General features: G+C 39.0%; 1 protein-coding gene across 3 annotated transcripts in view; it reads left to right on the top strand.

The window, feature by feature from the left end:
• Nucleotides 1-20,334, top strand: part of bach2b (BACH transcriptional regulator 2b) — an 83,429-nt gene that overhangs the window by 46,155 nt on the left and 16,940 nt on the right. For 2 of the 3 annotated variants that reach the window (XM_028039868.1, XM_028039867.1), the window contains one exon: nt 9,395-9,649. In XM_028039868.1, the coding sequence (XP_027895669.1) occupies nt 9,407-9,649 (243 nt within the window). In that variant the 5' untranslated portion in view covers nt 9,395-9,406. Of the gene's footprint in view, nt 1-1,311; nt 1,396-9,394; nt 9,650-20,334 lie in introns of those variants that run through there. The other variant, XM_028039869.1, reaches the window with a different exon arrangement.

The raw sequence follows: 20,334 nt of genomic DNA, 5'->3' as shown, positions 1-20,334 counted from the left end.
AAGATTCTACTTTGAATTTTTTATTTTTTAAAATAAAATTAGAATAGAATAGAATAGAATAGAATTACTTCATTGATCCCAGCAGGGAAATTATTTCGCACTTACAGCAGCATAGAGACAAGACACACAACAACCACCACTGAGTATCAATTGTAAAAATAAAAATAAAATATAACATGCTGTCAATATAAAAAGCAGCTTAGAGCAGTCCTTGCAAAGATTCAAAAAATGCAGGTACAGTATAGCAAGTGTGCCACAGTGCAGTTGTGCAAAATTGGACTGATTAGTGCAGAACAATGATTTAGCTTTTATTGTACAGTGAGATGGCATGTGGCAGGAAGGATTTCCTGTATCTGTCCCTACGACAGCGGAGCTGGAGCAGCCTATGTGAGAAGGTGCTCTGCTGTCTGTCCACTATGTGGTGGAGAGGGTGCTGTTTATTGTCCATAATAGACAGAACCTTCTTGACTCAAATTCTGCTATTCTTATTCTCAAATTGTGCAGTAATTACTTTCCACAGGGCAGCATAAATATTTGCAAAAATGCCTGAATTAGAAACAGATGATTGTTGCTTTAAAGGTTGTTTGCATAACCTGGTCGTGTTCATTTTAAAAGGTCTTCCATTTGGCTGAGTTTGGGGTGTTTCATCCCTCAGTAAGGAAGTTTCCTGTTCATGCAAATGTAGCAATCTGTATACTTGTGTTTCTGTTTATTCAGACGGTTGCACAGGAAGAGGTTTCAACAGATTGCTGTGTGCGCAGGTGTGCCATCTCTGCAAAGACATAACTTTCTTTATATTCCAGCGAAATCAAAGAACTTTTGTTCCTTATGGAGATTGGTGTGCTTGTGTAATGATGTGGTATTCGTTTTGAGGCTATTGTTGTAACCAAAATAGGTTAAGTCATGTTACGCCACAACAAAATGTCTCAAAAACTGAAAATCAAATTCATAAATATTGTTGTAAAAATGATTTTTTTAAGAGATGAGCTGAAATAAGGACAGTGTGGATCACATGGAGCCCAGCACAGGGCTGAGACACAGCAGCTCCTCAGAGCCCCGTCTGTAGATAACTCCAGTGTTGCTATCACATGTGCAGCGCGTTACCATATAAGACAGTTATATGACTAACTCTGCACACTGACATACTATGTGGGAAGTCATGATTCATGCAAGCTGCATTTAAATCAGCATAGCCCAAAAATACTCTGGCATGTCATCACACAAACACACACACACTCACAATCATACATACTTTAGTTGCTCAGTCATCCTCACCACCCACAGACGCTGATAGGCTTAGATGCCTGCTGGTAGCATGCAGAGAGAGACATTAGAAAGTTGTCACAGCATAGTGGAAAAACAAAATGACTGGATCTGTGCTAAGACGTTCCTGAGGTAAAACCATCCAGCTGATAACTCTTCATTGTTGTGTATGTTTTGTTTTTTGGGGTGGGGGTTGTGAACTGTAAATCTGACGTTAAAGAGAAATAAACTTCAGCTTCTGTAGAAGTCAGTGCATTTCACTAGCTCCTGGTCAGTGGACCGAGCATAACGTCTTCTTCACATGCTGATACTTTTCTCTGTTTCGTGTTATGAGATGTTTGCTTTCTTTTTGTTAATTTTGTCAACAGCACCAGAGATTTTTTTGTAACTTTTCGGTCTCTGTGCTTGATGCAGAGTGATTGAGCCTCAGTTCATGTTGATGACATGAACTGTCTTTGATTCAGTGTGGACTCCAAATCATTCAGATCCTTTAAACGGTTAGGCTAAGTGCAGACTCATGTGGGGAAGGTCATGCAGGTGAGGTGGCTGTGTGGTTCTCAGGCTGACTGTGATTGGTTAAAGGTTTGTGCAGCACTCTGGAGGTGGTCCTGGTTATCCAAAATGACCTCTGAGCATGTAAAGACCATCACCCAGCCGGACTGCTTTAAAGTTGGGAGTTGATTTGGTTGAACATGTGCTTCTCATACTTTGAACTGAAGTTTACTTCTCATGCTTTTATCAAATTTGGGGTATTTTAGTTGCACTTGGTTTTTCTCTACAAACAGCTGAAGTGGAGTCATTTCTAACACATACTATATAACATTTTATTGTCTTTATTTTTACATTTACTCCTTCATACAGTATGTATGGCTTTGGCCTAATTGCATCCAACAGATATAAATAATAAATTCCAATAAAAACATGTTCATCCTCAGTGTAATGACAGAGATCTGGAGGGAACCTCACAGTAACACAGTGTTTATGTTCCTCTCTCTTCCTGAATGGGCTCTGATGAGAATTCTGTGAGAGCAAAAGCAGCAATTGAGACTAATCCTTTTTATTGCAAGGAGCCACAGGGTAATATCTGTTTTATTACAAACCTGCTCTGTAAATGAGTCGCTGAGAAACAGGTCAAAAATTATGAATTTGATGAAAATATTGTCAAATGTGTAAAACTGATCAACTTATGACTCAAATATACAATACAGAAGATTGAAGGTGTTGCAAAGAAGGCCATAAGCTTCTGTTTCTACCGCTGTCCTCCCTGCTGAACTGGAATGACTCAACTTGTGCTATTATTGCTCATTACACTACCACATTATTACAATTATTAGATGGTTCTCACAAATTATGATCATTACAAATATGCCATTCCATTCTAGATAGAAGATGTGTTTGTATGGACTTTCTCTAACATAATATAAAATAATATATTTCCAGATGCCTGAAGGTTTATCTGTTGCTGGTTGAACATGGGAAGAGAGTTTCAAATCAAGTCCTCTCCTGATGTGTGCTGAAAGGCCTCTCAGAGAAGAAGAAGCCATTACTACATACCCAAAGTACAGTTTGCAAATGCACTAATTGACTGATATGTTACTGGAAGTTAGTCTGAAAAGAGATGAAAAAGAGGCAGAAGAGGGGAAAAAGAGATGGAGGCAAGAGAGAAGAAGCAGACACCAAAAGGATAAAAGATGCAACAATGAGACTAGTTTATGTCTGATGCCAGCTCAGCAAAGACAGAAGTCACGTGAATAAATTAACTATTAAAGAGTTTGCCTCAACAAAGTGATTACTTTGTTGAGACAAAAAGGATGAGAATTAACCAAAAGACAAGAGAGAGCCACGGATGCAGAGCCACTGCTGCTCTATGGTGACAAATAGAGCAGCAGATTAGTTAATCTCATTAATAGTAGCATTTCATCCTGAATAGTCTCTTATGCTTCCCGGTGTTATTATATAGCAGAGATGAAACCAAACAGGCAGAGGGACAAGAGAAAGCAGCTAAAATGACAACTACAGGAAGGCAGAAGGAGACAACAAGTTACAGCTGTGTACAAGAGAATATAAGACCTGCTGTACAGAGATCATCAGAGATCACCCTCCCCCCCCAAAGCTCCCAAAAAGTATAGCAATGACCCAAAGCATATTGCAAAATTCACAACACAGTAGCTTAAGGACAGCAAAGTGTTTAGGAGTGGCCATCACAAAGTCTTGCTCTCAGTCCCTGTGCACCAGTTGTGAACTACACAGTGAGAACGCTGTGGAAGGATACCCAGAATGTTTGACACAAGTTTATAGTTGAAGGCAGCAAATACAGATGTCAGTGAACAAAGTAATGATGGAAAATCCCTTATTGTTCTGGAATTTATCAAATTGAAAAATGTTGGTAATACTAACTGAACTAAAACAGAGAAAATTCAATTTGATCTAATATCAGACAGAGAAAAATTCCTGGTTGTCCTCTGCTACAGTGTATGGAAATGTTTGCTGGTCAGGGGTGTTAGCAATATAAGTGATCTGTTACCCCAAAAACTGTGTTTGTGTTGATGAGGAAGTAATGTCAATCTTCATCCACAGCTCTGGTCCAGCCTGCAGTAAACCCTGTGGTCGGCTCTGAGCCTTCTCACTTCTCAGCACGAGAATGTCAGTAACTCCAGAAGAGGCCTGAGAGCTCCTGGTCAAATAAAGAAAAATCTGCAGAAAGGATAAGCTATCCGGAATGTCAGATTTTTGTTTCAAACTGTTATCTTCTGAAGTTTATATCTGGACATGTCAGTTGGTGCACACCTGTGGACGTCTTCTCGTGCAGTCTGTGTCATGAATATTTTCCACAATGCAACATGGTAGAAATATTGTGTTTAGAGTGTTCTATGCATCACAACCACATCTACAGGATGGAAGATGTGTTTGTGTGGATTTCTTAGAAGGCAGGTCATTATCCCAGGAAAGCCAGAGAGAAATATTTTGGTCGGCCAGCCAGGAGCACAGTTGTTGTTGATGTAGTTGTTAAAATGGAGAGCTGTAACTGTCAAACTATTCCTACAAGTTGGTCAGAGTTGAACATTAACACAGAGCTTTACTTCCCTAACTGTAGTCTGTGTTTGTGTGCCTCTGCTTGTGTGAGACATCATTGTTACTGTGTTTTCCTGTGGGTAGTAGATTATTTACATGGGGCCTCCTCTGCTGAGTTGTCAGTTGTGTTTATTCCTGTGGCTGACTGGACAAAAGCTCAGATCCCAAGGCTGCTCCTTTACTGCTGTAGTTCAAGCTTAGGGTCAGAGGTTCAGGCTGTCTGCTGGTGTGTTTCTCAACTGTTGGAGGATTTGTTTCCAGACATGTTTATTTAAAAATAAATAATAAGTAATTGAAGCTTACATCTTTCAGTTTCCTCAACTTTGTGAGAAAAGTTTTTTAAAAAGCTGCATCGATGTTTATAATGCTAACTTATTGCTCATGTAATATTCTCAGTGCCTTTCTGGCTGCTTTAAGAAATAATTAAACTGGGATAGCTGGTACAGACAACAACTGTAAAAAGAATTACATGTAATATTGGAGCCTTTAACATAAGACATAAGATTTTTTATTTGTCATTATGTTTCCAGAACATAACAAAATTGTCGTGGTACCCTCAGTAAAAAATGGAAGTAAATAAAGTCTCAGTTAGGCAGTAGTCATTTTAGCCAGGAAATAGTTTCATTTTTACAGGAGTATGGCTTTTCATTGTTTTTCATTCTGATTGCCATTTTCTTTAAACAAAGATACCTTTTGTCTTCACAAGCTGGAGGATAGTCTCTGACTTCTTGCTTGAAGTATTAATGCACATCAGTTCACAACTTACAAATATGTACCAAACTGAATAATGATTGTAAATATAGTAATTGCAGGTCTACTTATAGCAGGGGTCTCAAACTCCAGTCCTCAAGGGCTGCTGTCCTGCAGTTTTTAGATGCACCACAAGTACTGTACAAAACACTGGAATGAAATAGCTTAATTTCCTCCTCCTTGCGTAGATCAGTTCTCCAGAGCCTTAATGACCTAATTATTCTATTCAGGTGGTGCAGCAGAGGCACATCTAAAAGTTGCAGGACACTGGCCCTTGAGGACTGAAGTCTGAGACCCCTGACTTATAGACACCAGTAAGGATGAACTTTCTGTCTGATTTTACCAAGAGGATTTCAGATACATTTTCTCTTTATCAAATGGACATTTTCTCCTGTTGAGTGTATGAAATTTGAGTCAGTGGGCATTGCTTTGATTTTTTTCGGTTATTCTGACCTTAAAGCTGCAGTATGTAACTTTCATTAAAAAAAATGTTTTTTACATACTTGTTAAAACTGTCCCTGTGTTGTGACAGTTTAATATGAGACAGGTAATCTATGAAACAGTGGAGCTCTTCTGCCTTCTCCCTACAGAAACAGGACCTATCAGAGCCAGGAGGAGGATCTTAGTGCTGTCAATCACTCTGTGTGCATGATGCTCACACCATCCCCCTTGTTCTCTGCTATGCTACAGTTAGTTCCCCAAACCGGACCTGCCATGAATGAAGAAACTAGTTAGCATGATGGACGAACAGTCATCCTCAACATGTGCTTATCTGCATCATTTCCTGCTGACTAAAGTATTCCTCACATTAGACAGACACTGGGTTCTGTGCTCTGTTTGTCTCAACACCTTAATGCTACTCTCTTAAGTTTGTACTATATCACTACATCACACACATTACAGAGTCTTTTAAGATGGTCATTGAGGTTTTGAGATAGGTCAGACATGAGTTAACTTCAACCTCCGTTCTGTACCAGCTCTTTTTAGCAGATCATTGAGGCATAAAGAACACATGTAAATCACAGATTGAAAGTATGATCTGAAAGGGGATTATGACTCATGTGCTCACTCAGGGAGTGCAAATAAAGTTTACGTTATCTACCATCTTGTTTTTTACATTAATTTCTTCCAGATCAGAAGTAGGGTGTTTGAATTAAATGAAGATGTTATTCTCGGTGATCACATCTAACCAGGTGCGCAGTATAGGGGGGGGGACGTTATGACAATTCTAAGGGCCCCTGACCAACAGTGGGCCCTCCACAATTTATTTATTTATTTTTTGTTCATAGAAAAAAAAAAAAATTGGGCCCCTGTCAATAACAAAATGAATCATATTGTATTTTCGAAGATTGTTTTTAGCAGTAAAAATGTAATATTCCCACTTCCAGATCAAAAAACACATCCATATTTACCCTGAACCTTCCTGGATCTGCAGGAAATGGTTCGTTCCTGCTTGGAGGGCTTGATGGTGACGGTGTTCAGCAGCAGTCAGTAGAAAACAAGAACGACTGTGGCAGCTACTATGCTGCTAAGAAAAATAATAAAGTCAGGTTTTCAAAAAAATATATATAATAGAGAGAAAGAAAAAGGCAAGAGTGACTATTTATAACCCAGTTTTTCTCCAAGAGAGGTGGGTAGACTGTGTGAGATTATCAACCATTTAGCATAGTTAGCTTAGCTACAAACTACTGTTTGCCTCAATTTCACTAGCATCTAATGAATTAAGGAAAAAATTTAAAAAATATTCATATATTTAACGTGTCCCTGTAACTTTTACCACTTAACAACAGATGAGTCAGTCAGGAGCAGCTCTAGTCCATGTCCCTCCTGATCCTCTCCTGAGTGAAATTAAAGCTGCAGTATGTAACTTTTATAAAAATATAGATATATTTTTTTCACATATTTGTTAAAACTGACATTATGTCGTGACAGTATGGTATGAGAGATAATCTGTGAAAAATCTATTTCCTCTGCTTTCTAAAAGTGCTAAAAACAACCAGTCAGTGGCAGGAGAGTTTTAGTGCTGTCAATCACAATCTCATGTGGCTGCTCATCCTCCCTCCCCTTCCTCTGTGCTATGCTGCAGCTGGCATAGCCTGTTGTAAATGCTTAGTCTAGTTTGAAAAGCTACCAGTGATGGCAGATAAACAACTTTCCTGTAATGATAAGTTGTTTCTCCACCATTGGCACATATAGCAGTGAGTGAATGAAGTTGATTAACAGCACTAAGACCCTCCTCCTGGTTCTTATTGGTTGTTTTGGCCGGAACGTTGCATTACTTTAGCCAGCAATAGTAATTCAGGGACAAAGTGGAGGAGATTGGTTGTTTTCACAGATTGTCTGTCTCATAACAAACTGTCACCACATGTTGACAGCTTTAACAAATACGGAGAAAGCATATTTTTTTATTAAAGTTATATACTGCAGCTTGAATAAAATGCAACTACATAGCATTTTTTGAGAAGTCTGGATTGCTTTATGTGTATTGTGCACGTTGCCTATGACTTGCTCGTGGGGAGAGACATTTCAGTAATCTAAAACTAACAGAAAAAAGTTAAGCAACCTTCTTGCATACTGTATGTGGACTGTTGGATGTAAAATTCATGAGCAGTAAATATTGTCCTAGTATCAGTATTGGACCAAAGAAAGAAAGGCAGTTGCAAGCCTTTAAAATTGTGACGCTTTTGATAGGTCAGATAGACTCAAGAAATTGTAACAGCAGCTGCATGGTGGGCGGGGGGGGCAATTTCATTTTTGTCAGGGGGCCCAACGCCATCTAACCCTCAACATTTATCTGAAAAACTACACCAACTAAAGCAAACACACACACGCACACGCCCACACACACATGAATGCCTAAGGGCTGTTCAGGGAAAATATAATTTTGAACATTGTGTAGAACTAGGCCAAAAGGACAAAGTCACCTCTTCATTCTGATTCAGTTCACTGGTGTTCTTGTGACAACCTGCTTGTTACACTGAGCTGGCTGCATTTTTTCCTCTCTCATTTTAAGACCTGCCATAATCACGCCCAGTCTCCACCAGGACTCACCTGATTGGTCTGCTGCTCAAGCTGGTTTCTTTCATGTTGCCATCTTTGCAAACGGGATGGCATAGATGCTTTATGCCATCCAAACGAGGTGATTGCAACAACGGCCGCTACCATTCTGACACACATACAGCCATGAATGAAATAAATCTGATGCTGTTTAACCCCTTGTCTTTTGCTTGTCACATCACTGTATGTTGTTGGGTGGCTGCAATCTTTGTGGGCCTGATAAAAATCCAAACAAAAGAAAAATACGTCCTCTCCTGTGCTCCAGCTGCTTCAACATGTCAAATGGAAGTCCTGGAATCCTGTGACGTCACCGAATCAAAACTTGCTCATGATAAAAGAAAAAACTGAAACTTGGTTCTGCCTCTGACAGACTTTTATCACATCAACTCTCTTGCTATGGGGCAAATTTGTGCAGGAGCGTTTACCTGCCTATGGACTTTGGGGAAGCATATGAGGAAAAATGGACTTGTGTTAATTTATCTGCGGAGATGAAAATACAAGGTCTTTTGTGTAAAAAACTGTTTTTATCATTCCTTGTAAAAAAAAAAAAAAGGTCTATAAATTGTAGTGTTTGGTCTTCGTGTTATGTAAAAACTAACTCAATTAAATCCTACTTGTCAGGAGGGATACATGGATGGCAACCCTCCAAAGAAATATACTAGAAAACTTTGTAAATCATCACATAGTCCTAGTCTGTAAATCAAAGTACTCCCCTGCTCTTCAGTAAGGTATCCTTAGCGATTGTGTTCAGAGGAACACAGTAGGAAAACAGAGGAGCAGAAAACCCAAATACAGTGTGGTTTGTGTCAGCAAATGTAGCCGTCAAAAGATTTTCTACCTTGTAAACAGAAGCACTCAGAGCAGAGAAATGCCAACATGATCTCATATAAAGGTCATATGAGGACGTTGTGTTTGTGTAAGTGTGTGTTTAGTGGGTGTTGGACAAAAGATGGAGCTCTCCTTCCAGGGAATGGTGAGCAGAACGATGTTTGGAGGGAAACCAGTTGAACTGTCTCATCGCTTCAAGTAAATATGGAATCACATTCCATAAATATGGAAGTATTGAGCTCACAGATATCAAACAAACCTGATTCCATTTCAGTTTCAAATTTTGTACATTGGTACTTTATTAAACAGGCTGAGTGATGAGGCTGGCTGCTGTAGACTGCCGTTACTGATGTCAGTCCCATGGCATGCACTCACTGGACTTGATTGTAAGCTGACTCCACCCATGTTGTGCTTCTATTTCTAGGGTGTGAGCGGCATGTCCGTGGATGAGAAGACTGAAGACCCCATGTATGTGTATGAGTCGACGGTTCATTGTACCAATATCCTCCTCTGCCTTAATGACCAGCGGAAGCAGGATATCCTGTGTGATGTGACTGTCCTGGTGGAGGGCAAGGAGTTCCGAGGGCACCGGGCCGTGCTGGCTGCCTGCAGCGAGTATTTTCTCCAGGCGCTGGTTGGCCAAGCAGAGAATGCCTTGGTGGTTAGCCTTCCAGAAGAGGTAGGTCCGATAAACACACTGCTTCCACTGCTACACTTGTTCTCGTGCTTGCTTAGAACCAGTTCTTTACTGCGTCAAACTCTTGTTCTGGTCACTGATAAACTGTTTCTTTCTTAGCACTAACTCAGTGGGGAGAAAATGCTTATTTAGGAGCTGGAGGTAGAATATGGAGACCAACAAACAAAATCTGAGCGATTTGTTTAACTCTCCAAAGTTATTGTTTTTATTTGCTAAAACACAGAACCTTAAACATTAAATCAAAGTCAAATGTTGGCATAACAAGCTCATTGTTTCTACCATCTTGGTGTGTGACCTTTACACAATCTTTCAGAGTTTAAGGAGGTTAGTGCACCATTAAAAAGTGGTGCTCATAGCTCATATTTTCTGAATCCATTAACAGAGTTTTCTTGAACTGCTTTCTTCATGGTTTAAAAAAGCACAATAGGCAGCAAAGTTTCATGACAACTTGAGACAGGGGGGCCGGGATGCTAATAAAGGTTGATTGTTCTCATTTGTAGCATGTGAAGAGCTTGAAGGCATCTTTTCTTGGGCATGCAGATTATCAGGAACTGGCTGAAAGTGTAAAACCAGAAGAGGATGTGCAGTTATGAAAGCTGTTAGCAACATGGGAATGGGATACCTCATTCTTTTTTGATCAAGCAAAGTCAAAACAAGTTTGCTGTAGTTTTTGAAGTCTCATTTCAAATTTGTGATAGGAGGAACAGGTGGGTACACTGTGTTGCACACGTCTCTAGAGTATCCGTTAGCTATAGAACCCAAGTATGTTCATTTGGGTCTCACTGTATTGCAGCTGTTACAGACTACTTTTAGAGGTGGGTTTCTAAGTAGAACTAAAATAATAGCCTGAGTCTTAAAGAAATAAGAGTGGTGCTAGAAAACTAAGATCATGAATGATGTTCCTCAAGAGATTCATGGCCTGCTCTCACTGTAATTTCACTGAATGAAAGAAATGCATTATCTTTAGTGTCTGTCTTTTTGCATTATCATACTTGAAAGGACTCCTTTGTGTTATTGCGTGATGGGGAGGTGAGAGCTCAGCAATCAACAAGCAATAGAAGCAGGTTGATCTTCCGGACAGATCACAGGCTAACGAAGCACAGCGACAGTCAGGCTTCAGAACACCACTTTATACCTCGTCATCACAGTAATTCCTCCCTTCTACAGCTGAGTCAGGTGCTGAGCAGAACAAACAGCTGTTGTACCCCATTTCAACACTGGTACACTCCATCCATCCATCCATCCCTCCATTATCTTACACAATTATCCCTAATGTGGTCACCAGTGGTGCTGATGTCTATCTCCAGTGGTCAACTGGCAAGAGGCGGGGTCACCCTGCACAGGATTCAGTCCATCACAAGGCAACACGTGCACTCTAAATGGAAAATTGTATTGAGTGATGATAGCATCAAATTTGCTATCATCACTCACTCACTTTTAGCAAGTTTCTTGGAATTTGTGGTTGAAAAGTCTCTCCAGCTTTCTACTGGAGATGGATTCGTTAATTTTTTTTCTGTGTTGGAAATTACTTTGACTCAATACTGCATGTATCCTAGTACAAATGCTTTACTTGAGGTTTTTTTTATTTTCTGGAGCCAGTATTATATATTTTTTGTTTATATTATGTATTTCAAATATTTAATGTAATTAGTAATTCTGTTAAGTGGGAAAGAGGGGTGCTGTTGGCGCAGAGGTAAAACACAACTAAGCTAAATGAGGTTCACTTACTAATCTTAAGCTTACTTAACTTAATTTGTTTGAGCCAATGAGTTTGCATATTTTTTTAAGTAAGGCGAAGATTTTACAGCACTACAGGGACAGATAGGAGACTTCTTGGAGTTTGGTTCTCATACCAAAATGTGAATCTTCAGGACACTCAGAGCTAGTGCTAATTACCAGCAAACATAATAACAAAAAGGCTAATGAGCAGAATTTGGTATTTATGGAAGGTGTTCTTAGCAAGGTGAAGAGCACAAGAATTGAGGAACAGCCATGACAATGACAGTATGTGGGTGGGTGGAGTATGATTGAATCATATTATTGTTCTGAGAAGAGATGGCAGGAAAAATCTGTTATAATTAGGTCTGTCATCCATTGTAGGATAAAGATAAAGATGTGACATAAGGGAACATTATTTAGTCTGTAGCAGTTTGATTGCCAATGAGTTTGCATAAATTGCCAATTAGCATGTGCTATCTCACACCAGCCAGCGCCAGGGACATGTAGCACTCAGCAGCAGGTTGAACAGCACCTCACCTCCGTGTCACTTTGTACTGATCAGAGTCAGGAGTTCTCCACAGAGTCCAAAACTTCTGTTCACATTTTCTTCAGTTATTTTTGTGTATTTTAGTACAAAATGATAAAATGATTTATGACGTGTCCTGAAACCCTGACTGAATCTATGTGAAGGAACGACCTGATTCACCACCAGAGGCCAAAGCAAATACTGGTCACACTGGAATAATTACACGATAAAGGCACCCCCTTGACATATTGATGTCACACACACACGCACACACACGCCCACACACATCTCTAAAGATGCTGCTGTGAAAACTGGGCCACATCCCGCATGTGCAGTGGAGCTGTGGATCCTCAGTGGGACCAGAATGCATTAATAAAGTAATACCTGTCACATGTTTTTTTGTTTTGTTTTGTTTTTTTACAGAAAAGACCACTTGAATCAAATTGTCATCTTATATAAAATGAATATGTTTTCTCTTCCTAACTCAGATAATTACTGCGTGGCAGAACTTTCAGTCACTTCCATTCAGTGGCTGCTGGTGTAAATAAAGTGTGAGCTGCTGTGTGTTTCAGGTGTGATGTGGACGCGTTGAAGTAAATGTTCAATGAAGGTGTCTTTAATGTTGTGGGGATAGTTACTGCTGTAATAAACCACATTCCTTTGGTCCATTTCCTTATGTTTTGACAGTTTGACATTTTATTGAAATTGCTGCATGATACAAAATGAAAACCCTGGACACAGAGAATTAGTATATTGAGAATTAGTGCTATATTTTTAGGAGAATTTTCCTACTGTAAAGTAAATCTCCCAAAGTTTGGGATGTACAGAGGAGTTGCCTGTCAGAGGCAGGTTAGTTACCTGCGGGGTAACTAACCTGTTTACCTCCATCCACCCTGCCATCAACTTTGACCAGATTCGCTTTTACTTGCTGAAAAGTCCCCACAGAATGATGCTGCCCTCACCACTTCTCAAGGTCAAAGTGTGAGTTTTCTACTTCTAACATGTTTCCCATGTACAAAACATGCCTTGTGGAGGAATTCGACTTTTTTCAACAATCTGACACTCTACCATAAAGCCAGATCTCTAGGCTACAAAACTAACAGCTGTCTGGTCCACAGACTGTCCCTGCTTAGCTGCTTTTCCAGATGAACCATGAGCTTCTTGGCTGCTTCCCTCATTAGTGTTCTCCTGTCAGTTGGCTGGATGACCATGGCTTGGTAGTTTGTAGTTGTGCCATTTTCTTTCTCTTTGCAGATGATGGATGGAAAGAGTTTTGAAAGATGCTTGAAGCTTTGGATATTGTTTTATATTGCTCTCTATCCTAATAATACTGCTGATAATATTTCTATAACATTTGTATTTATATTTTATATTTGTTTTTAGTTATATAAATAGCTATAATATCACTTTCATGCATAGCAGTCTGCAGTGGACAGCTATCTAAAAGACATTTTCTTGTGTTTCTTGTGGATTTTTATGTTATAAATGCACACTGACCACTGAAGTGGACACTAGGGCATCATACATTACACTATCAACTACTGTCCATCCACTGCAAGTGCAAGAACATTTTTGTTAAATCCAATATGGCAGACAGACAAAAAAGTAACTCATAAATATCCAGTCCCTCCTTCTACTTTAGAGGACTCTTGCAGGTAAAAAAAATATTGTGAAATCAAGTAACACCTGAATATTAATACTGATGTATTTTCCAAATAACTTTGTATTTGGAGAAAATTCCAACTGATTATGTAGAAAAAAAACCATAGAATTATTTTTATTTATTTATTTATTTTTTGCTAATTTTTCCCCACCTTTTTTTATGCCTTAAGAAGATTAAAACACTTTTGAAAAAAATCTTTACATAAAGGATCATAATTCATGCATGAAAGGGATATTTACTTATGTCACTTTGCTGAATTTGCTTACCATTAAAATTGTCTGACACTTTTGTTTAAACAAAGAGCCAGACAGACAGACAGATTAATTCCACTCAGACTGTTTTCAAGCCTTTATTCCCACCATCCATGATGGTTGTTTTTATGTCTCATGTCTCACCATGCTTTCTGGTCAGTGGCTTCAGTCTGCTGACGCATCCCTGCCTCCAGCCTGAACTCCGTCTTCTCCAGGATGCTGGGGGAGGGTCTTTTCTGCCGCCACTTTTCCATGTCAGCTCAGAACTGCATCTTTCAGCATTGCTACTTGTGCTGAAGCAGCACTTGACTGACATATATCACATATATATCTGACTGTCCAGCATCTGCAGTAATGTCACCTATGGGTATCCACTGGTGTTGATCAGCTCCTTGTCTCTAGCTGGGAGGAAGGGAGACATTAGGTCAGATGAAACAAAGACCACTCCTCCACTGGTTCTGTCCATGTTGCCGTCACCCCCCTCTTGTGGCCTGTAAGCCCCCGGAGTTGCAGGAGCTGGCACAGCTGGTGACATCATCTCTCTCTAATGTGATTGTAGGCTTGCACAGTGGCAGCCAGTTGTTTCAGAGGGCTTTGTTGGTTATCACATCATGGGGACAAAATAATCCTGCTTTCACTCTGGCATTGTTGAAAGGTGACAGAGGGAAGCACACTGCTTACCTCATATTTACATCATTTCAACAGAGATTCAGCAGATCTGGAGTCATGATAATCAGCAATCCATTAATCGGAACTAATGAGAGGAATCAGAGTGAGACGTCTCCACTGAAGAAACATGGTCGTGTTGCATTCAGACAAGATGTAAATGAAATATGTACTTTGCTGATCATTTTATTGTTCTTTGTGAGAACTTTCTGGAGGAATGAAGGGTTTTACTTTGAGGCCTGCAGATGGAACTAAGTGGGCTGCGATAAGAAAAGAAATGAGTGGGACTGTGATCCAGCAACCAGACCTCAGATGTTCCAGAATTCCTACAAGAAACCACTTGGGTTTCATAGATGTGCCACTAGGTCATCTGACTCTTTAAAATGAGTCTAAAAATACACATTTAACTGTCTCACTGTCCTTTAAATGTTCAGATGTTACTGTAAAATCTAGCTAACTGTAGATAGATTTTATAGATAGATAGTTTGCTATAAAACAGAATGCTGGGCATATTTGTTTTGTCATTTTGTTTTAAGTTGGATATAAAAATGCACACACCCATGTTAACATTCCAAGTTTTTGTTATGGTAAAAAAGTATGACAAAGATAAATCATGTCATAACTTTAACTATTCAACTGAAAACCAAACAAATGTGTTAGAGGGCGAATGCCCTTAAATTAACACCTCTAGAAACAACTTCTGATTCCATTCCAGCCGTTAGTTTTCTTGACTGGACACTAACCATCAATAACAGAGAATCTGCATAAACATAAATAAACCTCTGCTGTCCTATTAGGACTCTCTCACTATTTCTAGTTTACATCCTTCAACTCCAGCCATAGTTTTCAGAGGTGCCTCAAATGATCAGAAGGATCTTATTGTACAAAAGCTTCAGTAAAAAGAAGAATCCCAAACATCTGCAGAACTGCTAGACAGTCTTTAAAAATGTTAGAGATGTCAGCAGAGAGGCTGACAAAAACACTGCAGGGCTCAGGGATGTTGGGTGAGTTCCCAAAAATTTCTAACTCAATGCTGATACCAAGAAAAATACTTGATGGACGTTTATATGAAGAAATAGCATTATTTCAATAAAAGTTCAGAAAAATATAGAAATTACAGTATGACTATATTTTCTTTGCCTCATTCAGGCCAAAACCAACAAACACAAAATGAGATAACACTTAGATGTGATATATTTTATGGATATATATATCTTGCATTCAACTGTAAAATGTATCTCCAAAAAGATTTTTGATAGTGTATTATCTGTGTTTTTTATTTATATTTCTATATGGCTTCTGATAGACATCTAAGAATTTTTAAAGAAAATGTGTGTTGATTTCTGGATGATTTGGTGCCAATTTAACAGATGGAAGCTGTGGGAGAAAAGAACCAGGATGGACTGGAATAAAAGGATTTCATTATCAAACATCTGCAACAAGCATTTCTAGTCAAGTTGTTGGGATAATCATATGGTTAGGTTGATACATTTTGTCAAAACATTGAAATTAAAATCCTTCTTCATTTCCTAACCATATTTTCTGCTGGGATCTACAGAAACACTGTTATGATCCTCTGTAATGTTAAATATATTTGTAGCAGTTTATGTTTTGAAGACAATCTCTGCATTTGTTCCTCTGTCCACCTGGGTTTTTAATATTGGTAAATAGACTTAACCTTAAATTTATGCCAGGTAATAAATCAATGACGATATTTTATTGAGGAACATAAAATGTCAATAAAAAGGATGAAGACCAGTTCTATGCTTCAATAACAAAGAAAATGCAAGCCAATATAAATTTGATTTGCATTACAAATGTACAAAACCTATTTGGATAACTGCAAACATATTTGCAGTTATCCAAATAGGTTTTGTACATTACATTGATTGTTGAGAAAGTGTAAGTTTTACTACATCCATGATATTAAGCATGTCCCAAGATGCTCTAGGGAATTGTGTTCAATTTACAACAGGTTTAAATAAATCCCTTTAGTTATTGATATGTTGGCAGTATCAATAACTGGATTCAAAATTCTTTTTTTTTTTTTTTTTGCAAAGTGCCTCAAGATGGCATTTGTTCAGAACTAAATGATAACTGTACTGAACTCAACTCAACCCAGTTTGAACATTTGAAATAGTTCAAAATAGACAAATATTGTGACATACTCTGTCCATATTGCCTAGCTCTACGCTCTTATGACCCTGTGTCTTTATTCTCTTTGTGTGCAAATAAACAAAAATGGCCCAGAAACAAAGGCTAAAATATTCCAGACATAAGCTGATAATCAACATCTATTCACTAAACTCTGTGTGGGCCTGACCTGCACAATGCCTTCTAATCTGAAGGCGCCTCACACAGACCTGTCTCATACCAAGTGCTTGGCTCGAACAATCACACACATGCAGCTTGTTAGACAGATGGTGGTAGTAAGGAGCCAGGAACGGCGCTTTCCCTCTACAGATGGGGGTTGGTTCATTGGTAGGAGATGAAGAGGAAACATTACAGAGAGGAATGATAAGCTACAGTGGGAGTAGGGCTTACGCTGCTACCCACCCCCTCTGGTCCAGCAGGGGGTCTATCTCAACCGATACTAGGACACATCTCATGTGGCACGCTAACAGAGACGATGCGTTCTCTTTGTCTGGTGGCACGAGGCGAGATAGAGGAGCACCTTTAGCAGCCAGCCTGCCAGGTGACAGCCTGAAGTGTCATCCTCTCATTTAAGCTCTTTGAGTTAAACCTGCAAAACCCTGAATGATTAACAGAGAGCCTCACTCTTTATGTAGAGAATGCAAAGATTTCATCAGTTGGATCTGAAAGATGCTCTGTTCAGGCACAACTAAGCCTGACTTCTCGCCTGTATGTCAGCTTTTATCTGTTAGAAAAGCTCCCGTGAGTCATAATTTCAAAAATGACTAATGATATTACCTCTGTTTATTTTAAAGGGTGTAAAGATGGGGTTATACCCTCCCCAGTGTGCTGTCTGTACTATAAACTCCACCAGCAGTGGATTAGACATTCACTATCTGATTTAATCCACCGTCAGGGGAGGGGGGCTCATTTAGCTTCAGGGTGAGGAAAGTCTGAGCTTCAGCTGTCTCTGAGGATGGCACTTTGTTCACATCCCCAATAGAAAATCTTACAGTGACTGAAAATGATGCTTACATTTTTCTCGTAAAGTTTAAAGTGGACACATCATGTTTGTAAATAATTTCTTTTCACATGTAAATCATTCTCTTATGGTCTATATAAAGTAGAACTGCAATGCTTTGGTCTGAATTCCTGGTTGTTGTAGCTCCAGACCCTCGTTTACCTCTGTTCTGAGGTGCCACTTAGAGAAACTCGTCACTGTATGCAGATGTGGAATCACAAAGGTCTACTTGGATGCGATATTGGATAGAATATTCAGTCGCCTGGGTCAGTGTACTGATAAGGGATTCATACAAATTAATAATCCAGTTATTTGTAATTGTCATAATTTTCCCTCCACTTTGCAATGAGTTACTTTATGTTTATTTGTCCCATAAGGCTAATGAAAATATAATGAAGTATACAGCTATAATTTGACAAAATGTAGAAAATTTATGGTGTGAATACTTTTGAACTACCCTGTAGTTATAAATTTAGAAACATATGTAGACAGAAGGATAAAACTCCCAGAATCCAGATAAAAAAATCTAATATGTTGGTAGAGTCTGAATAGAATGCAGCTCTAGTGCAAGTTGTGGTGTAGATCAGGTCTTTCCATTGTGGAGTTAGGTAAGTTGCTGAGATGAAGTCATTATTTTCTGCAGCATGCTGTGGTCTTTGCACTGTTTCCTCCTCCTGAATTTCAGCCTAATCCACTGCTGACAATGTGCAGTTCATCGTCTCTTTCAGATCCACAGAGCTGTTACTCAGACACAGCTTTATGGAAGCTTATTCAGCAGATCTGATGGAACAGAAGATTTTCTCCTGCATGGCGAAATAGTCTATTGTCATGCTTTGCTATGTCATTAGCATGCATGACATGCAGGAATTCACTGAAGCACATTTGCATAAATTAGACTGGGAAGGCAGCAGTAGTGCTTGTTGAAGGCACAGGGTGTGTTCTGATATTATACAGCTCAGTTTGTTTATGAAAGGATATCCAGCAGGCCGGACACTACCTGTCATTTCCTGCCTTGTAATGGTAGCATTTGGCCTGCTCAGACCCAGAGCAGAGTTGTTAGCTTCTAGCTTGTCTTACTAACTTGTCTCATTCTTTATTTCTTAAAGCTGAAATGTATCAGCTGTTCTAGCAGACAGTTAATGGGCAGGAAAGTCCCTGTTCTTCCACTTTTAACAGTTAGGTTCCAACACTGCTCCTTTCTCCCTACCTTTCACTTTTCTCCTGAATGTACCCTTCTGCCTTCCTTCATCCTTTTCCCTTCACTTTATGCTTTTGTTTAATAGACTGTGGTGGTGCTTGTAACAGTGGAGTAATCACATATGGTGCTGGGCACACATAAAGATGTGCTCCCACTGGTAGCTGCTGCTGATTCTAGCTGAAAACAGATCTCTGGTAGCTCAGCAATTTTCCTCCAGCAGCTTTGCTGTTTATCAGCAGCTCTGGATGCAGCTCTTTCAGGCTGCTACTTCCACACCATCAGCACAACTGCTCATCGGGTCTCTGGGAGTGTGTGCCTGAAGTCAAACTATGTGATGGCTGTTTATTTCGCATACACCAGGCTACTGCGTATATGTGTTCTGTGACTGTCAGCCCTCAGGAGATCATGAGAAAGAAGATCAACCACAGTAAAAAAAATATCACATGTAGAGGTCAAAGGGATTAAAATGACTATAGACATAAGACAGATGTGACTGAAGTAATGCTCTTTTTTATCCATTATGTGTACTATAGTAACTAAGAAAGCTGAAAAGAGATCGGTCAGTATCTCAGACTGGCATTTTGTTCTGCTGCTACCAACATCTGGACCGCATTCAGACTTCCATCAGAATGGATCAGCAGTAGTAGATCCTGAAAGGATGTCTGCCTTTATTAACAACCTCTATTCTGATATGGATGATGGATCAGATAATTACAGAGATTGAAGTATTTTATAATTTTTTTTTACCCTGAAGACCATGTTGGACAATGGCTACTCTTCCATGTAAAACAAGTGCAAAACATAACATGTCCAGCCTGTCAGAGCGAGACAAATGATTATAAAAGTAAAAGATCTAGAAATACATTCTTTGGTTAAAGCAATAGGGGCAAGCACTGTGGTATGTCACAAACACGAACCAAGAATAACATGCTTTCTTCAGTAATCACAAAATACTCACAGGAACATTACATAAATAATAATTTTAAAAATATAATAACTTAATTGAATAAAATACAGGAATAAAGACAGTTAAAACATATAGAGGGAAAATACTGCCTGACCTTTTATGATATAATAATATGTAAAACATAGAATAGAATAGAATAGAATAGAATAGAATAGAATAGAAATTCAGATATAACAGATATATAGGTTCACACAAAATGTTAACAATATTAAAAATGAATAATAATATATGATTTTTCTGTTAAGATTAACAATAATAATAATAATAAAATACAGTACAAGACTATTATAGAAAGTAATGTGAAGAAATAAACATATTGGACTCACTTAATGTAATGTGTATTTCTTTTTTTTTATATCATGACTGTAAAAAGAATGAGGGGTCTCTGTATGCAGCTGAGTTGCGTTTACTCTTTTGCCCATGCCGTGTCTGAAACCTCTGCACCTCTCCTCTGCTCACAAAGCAGCCGATAAACAGTTTGCATTCTGTGTCTCGTTTCCAGATGATGTCTGTTGAGGCTCGT

The sequence above is a fragment of the Xiphophorus couchianus genome, chromosome 15 (assembly GCF_001444195.1).
Source record: "Xiphophorus couchianus chromosome 15, X_couchianus-1.0, whole genome shotgun sequence".
Classification (NCBI taxonomy): Eukaryota; Metazoa; Chordata; class Actinopteri; order Cyprinodontiformes; family Poeciliidae; genus Xiphophorus; species Xiphophorus couchianus.
The sequence above is the reverse complement of the archived record's forward strand: the minus strand, read 5'-3'. Positions and strand labels throughout refer to the sequence as shown.